We start from the raw sequence: 14,305 nt of genomic DNA on the forward strand, positions 1-14,305 counted from the left end.
AAATATTGAAATAGAAGATAAATATAATTTCCCATAGTCAAGAATATTAAAGAAAAGTTCATTCTTCTTCCAGAGACTGATGTCTAAGTTATTACAGAAACGGGGACACATATGTCAAATCTAGTCAACTATAAACATATAGTACAAAACATTAAAATTCTATATAAGTGAAGTTATAAAGGATACACACACACACACACACACACACACACACACACACACACATTTTTCCAGTTTGGGAAACTCTGAGTTATCCCATGCTTGACGTTGGTTAATTCCATACAGGAAGGGTCTTAAAACTATAAACATCAGGAAAAACTGGCCCCTTATCGGTTTTGGTGTAGCTTATAAGCTAAGAATGGATTTTATATTTTTAAATAGTTGACAAATATCAAAAGGGGACAAACTTCCAGTTTTAAAATAAATAAGTCCTCGAATGTAATTTACAGTACGGTGACTACAGTTAATAATACTGTATTGTATATTTGAAAGTTGCTAAGAGAGTAGATTTTAAAAGTTTTCATCACAAGAGAAAGAATCGGTAACTATGTATGGTGAAGATGTTAACCAGATTTATTATAGTGATCACTTCATAATATGTACAAATAGCAAATCATTTTGATGCACACCTGAAACTAATATGGTGTTAGAGGTCAATTGTATCTCAAAGAACCTTAAGAAATACCAAAAGGAAAATATTATTTGGTGATACACATTGTCACCAAATTGTATGATACGCTAATGTCAGCACCTATAAATACAGTTTTACTGGGATACAGCTGTGCTTATTTATTTACAGTTTTGTAAATAAAGTTTTATTGGAGTCCATCCATCAGTTTGCATATTGTCTATTGTCACTTTCGACAACAGAGATGGCAGAGGTGAGTCATTGTTACAGACATGAATGTCCTGCCATGCCTAAAATATTTACTCTCTGGCTCTTTACAGAAAAAGTTTGTCAACCCCTGCTCTGATGACAAAACTGAGGCTGGGGATGTGAAGTGTCTAGTGTAAACTTGCATGGAATCACAATTCAAATCTAGGTCTTCTAACTCTAGATACCCTTTGGGTATGGTTTCCCCTATGTTTTTGTCCCCTTGAAATAATAATTTCTGCTTACACTGTGGTTATCTTCCTGGCATTGTTGTAAGTACTTATATTAAGTCTTTAATAATCAAAATATTCTATGACATATATATGTACCATATTTGGGGAAACTGAGGCACGGATTAGTTAAGTAACTTTACTGGAGTCCCATATCAGAATGGGACAGAACCAGGCTAGGGACCCAGGAAGCCTGGCTCTTAAATTCTGTACACTATTCTGTCTCTCCCAGTGGGGGAACCAAAAGGCCCAGGAAGGACCCATTGAATTGTTTTGTGATTCTAATCTACTCATCCCTCTCTTGAGCTTAGTGATATAAAGTTGATCATTCTGCTATCTTAAGCCTGAATTCTCCTCCCACCCACAATACAGTTGACCTTGAACAACACAAGTTTGAACTGTGCAAATCCACTTATGTGCAGATTTTTTTCAATACGGTACTGTAAATGTATTTCTTCTTCCTTATGATTTTGAGATTTTATTTTCACTAGCTTACTTTATTGAAAGGTATAATGTATAATACATACAGCATATGAAGTGTGTGTTACTCAACTGTTTATGTTAACAGTAAGGCTTCACTCAAGAGTAGGCTATTAGTAGTTAAGAATTTTTGGAAATCAAGTTACATGTGTATGGTTGACTGTCAGTGAGGGTGTTGGTGCCCTTAACCCCCACATTGTTCAAGAGTCAACTATCTCATGACAGTGAAATAATCAGTCTTCCCTTACAACAATTCTCTAAACACTGCGCATAGGCATTAGTATTTCTTATTTAAATCTACAAAACCCTGGGCTCATCTCAGCCCTACTGAGTCACTGCCATGCCAGAGCCTGGGAGTAGATATTTTTAAAAGGCATGAACCCAGTAATGAGGAAAATTTGGGAAATGCTAGCCTAGAACATATTAAATCTTCCTCAAATGAGGGATGCCTGGCTGGCTCAATTGGAAGACCATGGAATTCAATTTTGGGGTCATGAGTTTGAGCCCCATATTGGGTGTAACAATTACAATCAATCAATCAATCAATCAATCAATCAATCTTCCTCAAATGCTTATTGAATTTTATCAAGAAATTCAGACCACAGTAATTGTGACAAGGTCTACACCATGAGCCTCTGTGCATATTATACACCATAATTCAGAAATAAGTCTAGGTTTCATTATTTGAAAAGCTCCTTGAATGCTGTTAAAAATAACTTCTCATGGGGCACCTGGGTGGCTCAGTCAATCATGGGACTCTTGATTTTTGTTCAGGTCACGATCTCAGGGTTCAGTTAGTGAAATTAAGCCCCCCGTCAGGCTTATGCTGACAGCGCGGAGCCTGCTTGGCTTTCTCTGCCCCTTCCTCTGCTGTTGCGTGTGCACTGTCTCAAAAGAAATACACTTAAAGAAATAAATTTTCACATAACAACAAAATACATTTATTGCTGAGAAGAAGAAAATAAAGATTATACATATTGCTTCTACCCAGAGTCGTACTGTTAATCTGCTAATATTTTGATGTGTACTCACAATCCTTTTTTGATTGAATTAGTACAATTCTATTGAACTCTTAAAATACCATGTAGTTATTTTGGGTTACAGTTGTGGGAAGGGATTTCACTTGGGTTTCAGATTTGTTCTCTCTTGGAAGTGTTTACATAAAGAGCCAAGAAATACACTGTCGCTCCTATGGGAACAGAAGAGCTAGTGAATATTAATTGCTGTTTAAAACCTTGAATTTATATGATGAAACTTGGACAGAGCACATTTAGATTATTTGGATTTATTCTTTTTGTTGCTTTCTTGTTGCTGTGAAATTATCCTTTAATAAAATCCTTTTCTTTACAGCTCTTTGCCAACTGCGCGTCCACCAGACCACTGCTGATACCATCTTTGATGTTATGAGGACGGAGCCATCGACACTGAACCCCACACACTGGGAAGTCCCCAGGATTGCTTTAACTGATGCTGGAGAATTCTCTGCACAAAGGCCTATGCTGCATCCGTCAGGTGCTTCTGAAAATATCATCAAAGATGATAGTTCCAGGACTAAAAAAAAAGATGATGGTTTCATTGTATTTGATGTGTAACTGTCGCTTTCTGTCTCTGGGTGGTTCCAGAGTTTTGATGGCCGAGGCAGAGGAGGCAGGTGCCACCTCATTTGGGGTCTTCCCATTCTGAAGGATCAATTTCACTGGAACCCAGATGATTCCTGTTGCTGATTCCCTTGGAAATGTTGATGTCACCACCAGGTTTTCTCTAGGGGCACTTAGTGGTTGATTTGGGATCCAGTGATGGTGTGGTACCCCCTTCCCTATCATCACAGATAGAGTGAACAACTTGGATTTCCTTGGGGTGTGGTGATAAATATGGCTGGTGTCAGATGAATCTGGATGCCAGACCATTGAAGAAAGTTTCACTTCTGTCTTCTCCAGTCAGACATTGTTAATGAACTAATTCAGTTTGGATATTTCATACGGAGTGCATCTGGTGTAGTGGAAATAGCATGAACCTCCAATTAGAAAATCCAGATACGATCTGGGTTCTTTATTCCATACGTATCATTTACCCCTTAAGCCTGTTACTTAGATTGTCTGAGTCTCAGTTTGCTCACCTATAGGGATGACAATATTGACCATGATTGTGTTATAGGATTACAGGGAAGATAAAGATAAGGTAGTGGATAAGATCTCTTAATAAATTAGAATGCATTATGGAAAGTGATATTAACCATAAAATAACAGCAAAACAGTGATAATTCCTGAAAAGGTTTGCAGTTGTGAAATGCAAATAGGTTTACAGGTGAATGCTCTAATCATCTGAATCTGTGCCATTTATTGCTGTGAATATCCTAACAAATTAGCCTTTTATTCATGAGATCAAGGGAAACTGCTAAGTCTTAGTTATTTAACCTTCTTTGAGCAGCTTCAGGTTTACAGGAGAGAAAAATTTCAAAGCAGAATTCCCATATGCCCTCCCAATGCTTCTTCCCTGTTTATTTCCCCGAGTATCAGCATCTTGCCTTAGTGTGGTACATTTGTCACAATCAATGAGCCAATATATATATTATTAACTAAAGTCCATAGTTTAGGTTAGGGTTCACTCTGGGTGTTGTACATTTTGTGGATTCTGACAAATGTATACCGACCTGTATTCACCATGATAGTATCATTCAGAACAGTTTCGCTGCCTTAAACATCCCACCTGTTTGAACCTCTCTGCCTCTCTCCTGAATCTCTGGCATCTACAGACCTTTTTTACTGTCTTCCTAATTTTGCCTTTTCCAGAATGTCTCATTGTTGGAATCAGGCAGTCTGTAGCCTTTTCAAATTGGCTTCTTTCACTTAATAATATATGCTTAAGAGGCACCTGAGTGGCTCAGTAGTTTGAACATCTGTCTCTTGATTTCAGCTCAGGTCACAATCTCACAGTTCGTGAGTTCCAGCCCCGGGTCGGGCTCTGTGCTAACAGCGCAGAGCCTGCTTGGGATTCTCTGTCTCCCTCTCTCTCTGCCCTTTCCTGCTCATGCTTTCTCTTTCTCTCAAAAATAAATAAATAGGGGCGCCTGGGTGACTCAGTCGGTTAAGCATCCGACTTCGGCTCAGGTCATGATCTCACGGTCCGTGAGTTCGAGCCCCACATCGGGCTCTGTGCTGATGGCTCAGAGCCTGAAGTCTGCTTCGGATTCTCTGTTTCCCCCTGTCTCTGCCCCTCCCCCGTTCATGCTCTGTCTCTGTCTCAAAAATAAATAAACATTTAAAAAATAAATAAACATTAAAAAATGTAATGTACATGTAAGGTTTTTTTTTTCCATGTCTTTTTGTTTTAAGTGCTCATTTCTTTTTATCACTGAATAACATTCTACTGTCTGGATGTACTACAGTTTGTACTTTCCAAAGGACGTGTTGTTTCCTCCAAGTTCTGGCAATTATGAATAAAGCTGCCGTAGACACGCAGGTGTTAAGTTTTTGTGTGGATGGAAGTTTTCAGCGACTTTAGGTAAATACCAGGGAGTGTGATTACTGGATCATATGGTAAGAGTTCATTTAGTTTTGTAAGAAACTGCCAAATTGTCTTCCAAAGTGGCTGAGCCATTTTGCATCCTTGTCAGTACTGGGTGTTGTCATTGTTTTGGTTTTGACCATTCTAATATGTGTGCAGTGGTAACTCATAGTTGTTTTAATTTGTAATTCTCCAATAATATATGGTGCTCAGCAGCTTCTCATTTGCTTATTTGCCATCTTTGGTGAGGTGTCTGCTCAGATCTTTTGCCCATTTTTTACATTGGGTTTATTTTCCTATTGTTTAAAGAGGTCTTCTTATATTTTGGATACTCGTTCTTTTTCTGGTACTTATTTTGCAAAGGCTGTTCTTCCCATCTATGGCTTGTCTTTGCCTCCTCTTAATACTTTTTTTCCTTTAATTGTTTAACCTCAACATCACCACCCAACTCTCTCAAAGTACTACTGACCTTCAGGTTTATAGCCATTAAAAAGGTTGAACAGTTCTAATGCTCCATTCCTTCTCCCCATTGACTGGCTTGGCGGTCAAGTGCACTTGTAGATGGGATCAAGTCATCAAGCCCATCAGTGGCTCCATCTCCAACCTCACATTCTTAACCGGGATCGTTGCTGCTATCATCTGAGAGTTAGCTTGCGGTCTGTCCAAGTTGGCTGGGTCTTGCTGAGCTGATTGGAGCTGCCGACATTTTTGCTGACTGGAGTCATGCTATCTTTGCCAGTTTGCTGGAATAGACACAGACACCGATTGGGTCACGCTGAAGACATTCCTGTCTTGTGAAGCAAGTCTGTTTGTATTTTAGGTTTGCCAGGACTAATGAATTAAAACATTTGGACTCTCCACAACTTGCTGTTTATCAATGCCTCTGACAGGAGGAGGGTTTTCTTTTGCACTTGCTTTTTCTAGAAGCATGACAACATCCTGGCTGTTGGAGAGGCAAGGAAAGGAGAGAGGGGTTGTGGAGGGAAGCGGAACAGGAGGCCCGTGGGACGCGGGGGTCTGGGGGAGAGCAGGTAGCAGTGAGCTGCCCTGACAGCTGTCACTGCTCCTCAGATTGTCAGTGGTTGCTATGCAGCAGGTGCAGCCTGCCCTCTTACTAGGTCTTCACTCCACAAAGGCAACGACTGGCCAAGGCAGCGGCTGGCCCTGGATTACACAAGTGCAGACACTCAACTAAGTGAGGTAAGGCAACAGGTGTGAAAACCGAACTAAATGCTCGGGGCACCGGCCACTGAACCAAAGCTCTGTTACAGCCGAGAGGAGGAATCAGTGGTCCATCTCCCCAGGCGGTGTGATGAAAAGGCAAGTTGCTTTAGGGGCTCTCCTGGCCGACACCGTGGGGAACTCAAAATCTACCCCACTTGGCTGTTGTCATCCTTCCTGAGGCAGACAGATGTTCTTGGTTGCGTGGAGGGGAGGGGCTCTAATGAGCTGTGTTTATCAATTTCATTGCCCGGCGCGAGAAACCTGGAGGCAAACGTTCACCTTTTGTGCTTGGTTTCTTGGTGCAGGAAAGCGTTGGGAAATGTAGCCAAAAGAGGAGTGCTTTTCATCCCTAGATGTTAGGACAAAATGGGTTGGTGATGGTATAGTGCATAACCATAAGGCTTTTTCTTTTAGCTGCAACTTTAAGGGGCTTTTTATTGTTTGTTTTGTCAAATTTGAGACAGTCTGTTCTATTCCCTAGGAACAGGTGGCTAACAAGATGGTTGATTCTAAGCAGAGGAGACTACACAGAAATGTATGTCAGAGCTAAGATAAAACAAATCCTGAGTCAAGTAACAGCAATTTCATATTACCCTTTTCTTACGTTGAATGTTTCACGTGATTACTCTTTTCTAACTTAAAACGACACGACTCGGAGTGCTTTATGGTTCACTGCTATTTGTAGTTTTAAATGAATGGGCCGAATATCATTCTAACTGGGTGATAAACAGCTGTGGGTTTTTCTCCAAAGCTGTACTAGGTGTTTAATATACGCTTGTTCTCTTTCTATGTACGGGGTAGGATGATTCGATATGTATGTATGTCTAAATATACGTGTGTGCGTATATAAATATACATATGCATTCGTGTCTGCTCTATAAATAAGCGTAAAAACAAAATTCACTGTCCTAGACACTATTTTTAGATATAGAAAAGTTATGGGAAAGAGTCAGAAACCTTGCTGTGAGAAAATGTCCTGGTAAACATTTCCCAGAAGCTCGCTCAGGATGGCAGAAGAGATGATTTATATTTTGCCATTTTTAGAGACGTTTTCCTTAAAATATCACTCAGTTTTTTCCTTAAAATATCACTCAGTACTCATGTACTGCTTACATGACAAGGAAAGCAGAGAGTTTAGGGAAGCATGATTAAAAATAGAAAAGTTGCACATATGTATTCAAATAATGAAGATATATATATAACAGTATCTTTTCCTTAGTCCCATTGAACAAAAATTATCAAATATCTTGGTTAAAATGTATTTGTGCTAAGTTCTATTATTATAACAAGGAAATATTCATGTATTTTTGCCCATCCTAACTCATCTGTAGGATGTTTTCCCATTCATTCTATCTTTATTAATTAAATGATAATTTAACACGTACATCAGTAGAATGTTTTTAAGTTCTGTCTTTTGCTTGTATCATACGTTGTTAAGATGTACAATCTGGGAAGTGTTTCATATATTTACATGTAGTTAATTAGATATTCAAAGCCCATAATGTTCATAATATAACTGTAAGGTATTTAAAAATAGTCTTGGTGTCCTTGAAATGGTTCTGTGATACTCATTCTTTACCACTCAATAATTCAGGTCCAATTTAGGCATTTGAGTGTGAAAAGCTAATCTAATATGAGGCTGTCTGATGCCCTCTTAGGACTTCTTCATCCCCCTCAATCAAAATAAAACATTATATCAGACCTTGAAGGGCTAGGGTTGGACCAGTCAGTGTGAAGGGATACTAAAAAAGCGAGGTGGGTGGAGATTTTGCTCTATCTTGTATATTTTATTCTAGGTGTGTATTTCCAAAACAATTCTTCTATAAGCCAGAAAAAGAATTTTACATGGGACAGGTGAATACTTTCCATGCAGGGGAGGAAAGCTAGGGACTAGGAGTATCTTCAAAATAAGACAGTAATGCTTACTAACTTTCCAAGGTCCTCTGAATATTTGAAGGACGACTTGGGTAAATGACAATGGCTCTCTTTTGTCCTTACAGCTGGAAGACCCAGGGGAAGGCCAAGGCTCAGGTGCCCACATGATCAGCACAGCCAGGGTACCTGCAGATAAGCCAGTACGCATCGCCTTCAGCCTCGATAATGCCTCAGGTACGCTCTGCCCCCAGGGAAAGGGTCACCTCTTAACCATCATCTTTTCCTATTCCACAAAGGGTGTTTAAACATGCATGCCTGGCATGACCTAATGATGGGGTGTGTGATTTTTCATCATGTCTTGTTCGAGCGTGGCCTCCAGAAATGCCTCTGGTGATGCTTCCCCCATTTCCAATCCTCTGGTTGTTTTAGCACATTCCTTCTTCCTTTTTACTTTCCCCACTTTCTTTTATTATCAAATACATGGAGCTATAACCACTTCTAACGATTCCAACGTATGTCATTGTTGAAACTGTGTGAGGAAACATTTATAGAAGGGCTGGCAGTTGTTTAGGTAATATAAAAATATCACTGTCCTGGTTCCAGCAGCATTTCCTGGAGCCCAAGTTCCAAATGCTGGTTTCCCACTGGTGCTCCCCCACTTCCGGCTGAATCAACAGATTTCAGCCAGAGGGATGAATGGGACAGGTGAGACAGACCCTCTCGAAACAGTAAGGTCTGAGGTGAGGCTGCCATACTTAGAGCCCTTTGTCATGGCTCCCCTCAGTGGCCTCTTAACACACATACTGAATTACACCACCTATGATGGAGACCTCAGGTGGTGTGAGGTCACAGACGTGAGGAAGGGAATGCTTGGGTCTCTTTCACTGGCGTAAGCCTTCTCTCTCAGTCTGTCATCTGTTAAAATCACGTAATCATGTGCTCAAACAACATTAGCATTTATACCTTGGGTCTTTTGAGGGCTGATTCTGTTAATCAATCGATCAATCAATCAATCAATCAATCATCTATTCTTCTTCCTACAGTGCCACTGTAGGAGTAATATTTTAAAACGTAATAATTGGAAAGGACCAAGTTTATCCCTAAAAGAATGCAAAGTAAGGATCTGGGCTCTCTGAAGTCTGACATTACATAGCCAGTTACTATATCAAGTAATTATGGTGGTAGGACATGTGGCTCCGTTTTCCTGGACTGTGCAGCCCCCCATGGAGGATATGTTCCAGAGTAAGGAGAAGTGAAGCCTTGACTCTTCATCATCTGTTCTTTTGACCCTCTTCCCATGGTCTGCTGTTGTCCTATATCTCCACTCAGGGGTTGCCTTCAAGCGCAGGGGTAAAGGGAAATTCTCCCAATAGGCAAACCACTCTATCCCAACAAAGAAATGATAGTTAACATTAATTGCATTCCTCTTTTGCATTAGGCATTCACATGTATTATTTCGAATCTTTAAAATAACCATGCAACAGGGGCGCTTGGGTGGCTCAGTCGGTTGAGCGTCCGACTTTGGCTCGGGTCATGATCTCACAGTTTGTGAGTTTGAGCCCTGCATCGGGCTCTGTGCTGACAGCTTAGAGCCTGGGGCCTGCTTTGAATTCTGTGTCTCCCTCTCTCTGCTCCTCCCCTGCTGATGCTCTGTCTCTCTCCTTCAAAAATAAATAAAAACATTAAAAAAATTATAAAATAACCATGCAACATAGGGGTGGCTGGCTGGCTGAATCAGTAGAGCACAAGACTCTTGATCTGGGGGTTATGAGTTCGAGCCCCACTTTTGGTATAGAGATTTATTTATTTATTCCTCAAATAAATAAATAAATCTTAAAAAAAATAACCATGCAATGTAGGCATTAGTATTGCCAATTTACAGAAAGAGAACTTGAGGTCCAGAGACCACACTGTTAGTAGGTAACAGAGTTCTGATTTAAACTCAGGTCTCTAGATTTATGAATCTGAACTATATTTTATATCACTTCTCTGAAAAGAAAAAGAGAAGTCCCTCCTGCTTTTATGCATTTCATAAGTGCAAGATTTTGAGGAATAGTTCATGCTTGAGTGGCTAGCTCTCAAGACAGGTACGTGTAAGCCCCCAAATCCCGGGAGAAAGAAGTATAATTTTCTTCCCTGTGACTCTGTCCCAGAACAAGTCTTATTATAGCAACAGCCTTACAAAGAAAGTTTTAGTGTATAAACTTGTTTATTCCAAGCAATATTATTGTATCATAATTTTGGACGGGACAAATAAATGTACCATTTCCTCGTCTTTATTTTAACAGAATTTAATTTCTGTACAGAAAAGAGCCATGGAGAGGTGGATCTTGGGCCGTGTGAATAGATTCTTCCTTGAAGTACAAGACATACAGCTTGTAATTAATTTGCCACCATCCTTTATTGGCCCCTGACTGGGAGCTCTTTCATGTTTTGTATCAGTCAATTTAGATTGATCTGTTCCACTCTTTCAAATGTCCCGGGAATGCCCACTTTTGAAATTCATGGTTTTTTTTTGAGATGGTAGTTTCAAAAAGGGGTTGTCATTTATTTCCAGTAGTGCCACAAAAAGATGCTTAGGAAGATTTATAAAGAAATTGCTAAAATTAAAATTTTTTTTCCCTTATGATCTATGTGTCCTCGTATCTCTAAAAAGGCATCCAACTAGAGAATCCAGGGCAGGAATGGGTTTCTGTGTTTCTCAGCTTTTCTCAAAATAATCATCTGAGAGCCCTCATCAAAAATACATGTTCCCAGGCCCTAGTCCTTTATGTTCGCATTTATGCAGTAGGTACAGATGGAGGCCCAGGAATCTGTATTTTTGCATGCACATGAACTTGTGAGTGTACAGAAAGATGCTTTGCAGATATTTGGAGACACTCCCTCTGAATTCTTGAAGAAGGAGCATGTGGAGTGTCACAGTGAGTAACACTTGCCGTCACACACACTGTGCATGCCTTTTGAATTCCAGTGCATTCTAGACCACACATTTAGGGGGAAATAAAGGAAAACATCCTAGACTTCCATTGTAAATGGGGGAGCTAAGGTGGAATTTTGGGAAGCATCTCCATATTCATGGATTTATTGCTGAGGGGTATGCAGAGTCCATGAGAAAAGAGATATCTTTGCCTGTTAATATTAATTTATTCATTCTTGGGTGCCTAATACAGTTATATTAAGTTATATTAAACTTCTTGCATGTTTTTGTATATTTTGCATTTTTCTGAGATGTCTTGGTGTAGAGGTTTGTCCTTAACCTCTGGAGTCTTTGGACTCCAGGCTAAGGCTTTGGAGTCAGGAAGATGTGGTTTCTAGACCCGTCTCCATCACTATTTCTTTGATCTTGGTGAAGTCACTCAATTTTGCTGAACTTCAGTTTCCCACAAGGGGTATATAGTGATAATTCACACATTTATTGTAAGAATTAAATAACACTATATAGGTAAAACATTTAGCATAGTGCTTGATACAAATTATGTACTCAACTGGTCCTTGTATCTATGATAATTGATTCTGGAGTATTAAGGAAAATATAAACCACTTAAGCAATTTTATGTCCCACCTATATCTCCCACATCTACTAAATGTCAAGGTAGGGTTTATAGCATAAATGACCTGAGACTATTTAGGGACTAGTTATCCAATTGGTGGATTGTGGGTATCCCTGCCTCTCCTTTTATCAATGAGCTGAACTTAGTTTCTGTGCTTCCAGCAACCTTCCAAAGGTGGGTGAGATGTGCAAAAGAGGAGTGTTGCATGATCCTTCCTATGGGTTTCATAAGGCAAAGAGATTTGGGGAAAAATCTGTGTCACCAAGAGCAGATGAGAACAGCTTCTTGGGAGATGTGATAGTCTGCCAGGTCTTGAAGATGGGTAGGGTATTGAAAAGCAGTGTAGCATTTCTGGGTACCAGGTATAAAAAAATGGGGGCAACACAACTTTTAGCAATTCTTCTTTTTCCTGCCAAACAGAAAAGCTGAGAAAAACCTAAGAGTCAGGAAGAGCATGATATATTCAAGGAATAGTAAAATTCTTGTCAACTGGAGCAGAAGTCTGAATGGAGGGAGAGTAGCATACCATTTAAATGAACCCTGCTTTGAGCCTTACATTGAATATCTGTTTACATAGCCATAGATTAAAGTTAACAATATAATCCTGAAAGTTCGACAACACAGTTTGCATTTGATCAGAAACAGTCAAGTGTCAAAAGTTCTTGAGCAAGGGAGTGATAGGATGAAAATGGTAAATGTTCCATTGGCATAGTCTGGAATATGTAGAGATGAAAAAATGGATGAAGCTTTTTATAATGGTACAGATACTGGGTACCTGGATTAGATAACAGAATGAGATGACTGAATTCAGAGAACACTATGAAGGAAGAGTTGAAAGGACTTGGTGAGAGAGGGAGGCAAACCATAAAAGACTCTTAGATACAGAGAACAACCTGAGGGCTGCCGGAGGGGTGTTGGGTGGGGAATGGGCTAAATGGGTGATGGGCATTAAAGAAGGCACTTGTTGGGATGAGCACTGGGTGTTATATGTAAGTGATGAATCACTAAATTCTACTCCTGAAATCATTATTACACTGTATGTTAATTAACCTGGATTTAAATAAAATTAGAAAATTAAAAAAAAAAAAAAAGAAAATGGTGGAGCCGGGACTCAAACCAAGGTCTCTTTGACACTGATATCCTTTAAACAATACTCCATTGCCCTTGGTGGGCTAGAAGCAATTTATTAATCCATCTCCTTTTGGATAAGTTGCATCCAGTACTTGATTGGAAAGGAAGAAAGGGTTATAAATGTAAATTTTTCTATCTCTAACAAAGTGTGCATGATCTTGCTTAAACCAGTCTTATGCTATGTAGCAAGAAATTGCTAAAGGACGGGATACTGGTAAAGCTTAATTCCAAGAAATTCTACAATTGCTTTAAAAAAAAAAAAGGACTTGGTGACAGACTGGCCCTGGTAGATGGGGAGTTTATCATTGTTTTTTGATAGCAGAATGAGGCACAACAATCCAAATAGACCCTGGACCTCCAGGAACTTAAATAAAGGAAGCAAGTTTTTAGGGGAACAAAAGCCCTTTAAAATACAATCACCTCTTCTAGCTTATCATCAGAACCCTTTGTTGATTAACACTTAGCTAACAATAATCTTGGAGGCATCAGTGAGTGTCTTTAATAAACTAATGATCTGATTGACATTACTTCCCAACTGCGAATTCCAAAGAGTTAACTTTCTAAATTGGGACATTCATGGAGTTAGTTTTCCCAATAGAAAATATGCAGAAGAGAAACATGAATCCCATCTCTTGGGTTATTCGAGAGTCACTGGCCCTTCTCCAATTGGAGAGAATTTAGAGTTGGACTGACATGAGGATTTCATGCTCATTACTTGAGAGTTTTCTTTATTTCAGTCAAGCTATGAAATCTGGTACACTCAAGCATGGATTTAGACCTTGACTTTGGGGTTCTTTTTGTTGTTGTTGTTATTTTTTATTTAGAAAGTGTCAAGGAGACTAGTATCAGCCCAAGATGGTAGCTTTCAACATTTTGTTTTTAAAAAATTCTTGCAAGCGAGGCACCTGGGTGGCTCAGTTGGTTAAAGCATCCAACTTTGGCTGAGGTCATGGGTTCCAGTGGTCTGTGAGTTTGAGCTGCACATCAGGCTCTGTGCTGACAACAACAGAGCCTGAAACCTGCTTCAGATTCTGTGTCTCCCTCTCTCTCTCTCCTTCCCCCGCTCACAGTCTGTCTCTTTGTCTCTCTCCCTCTCTCAAAAAAAAAAAATTAAAAAAAAAAAAAACTAAATAATTCTTTCAAGGTATCAGAAGTTTTCCTATCTGGATATAAATTAATCAGATGACATTTAGTTGAAAAAGCACAAGGCCCATCCTGTTGGTGTCTCTTTTAAGTAACACTATTCTCGCCTATCAGGGTGTTTGTATGGAGCTGCTGAAATAGCTCCCATGCATCTAATTTAACCGTGTGACTGTCTAGTGTGCACGTGCACAATTGGTTCTCAGCAAAATTGTGAGGCAGGGAAGTGTCTGTTGTCATTGTTGCTTTCCTTCAACTTTTTCTATATGTGATACCTTTGGGTAGTATTTCCCTCT

The 14,305-nt window shown here is 39.6% G+C and overlaps 1 protein-coding gene across 2 annotated transcripts in view; it reads left to right on the top strand.

The window, feature by feature from the left end:
* The first annotated feature begins 6,023 nt into the window (after positions 1–6,023).
* The window catches only part of MAP3K7CL (MAP3K7 C-terminal like), a 38,324-nt gene continuing 30,042 nt past the window's right edge, over positions 6,024–14,305 (top strand). The window contains exons 1-2 of one of the 2 annotated variants that reach the window (XM_047876625.1): positions 6,024–6,288; positions 8,313–8,421. In XM_047876625.1, the coding sequence (XP_047732581.1) occupies positions 8,352–8,421 (70 nt within the window). In that variant the 5' untranslated portion in view covers positions 6,024–6,288; positions 8,313–8,351. Of the gene's footprint in view, positions 6,289–6,776; positions 6,848–8,312; positions 8,422–14,305 lie in introns of those variants that run through there. The other variant, XM_047876624.1, reaches the window with a different exon arrangement.

The sequence above is a fragment of the Prionailurus viverrinus genome, chromosome C2 (assembly GCF_022837055.1).
Source record: "Prionailurus viverrinus isolate Anna chromosome C2, UM_Priviv_1.0, whole genome shotgun sequence".
Classification (NCBI taxonomy): domain Eukaryota; kingdom Metazoa; phylum Chordata; class Mammalia; order Carnivora; family Felidae; genus Prionailurus; species Prionailurus viverrinus.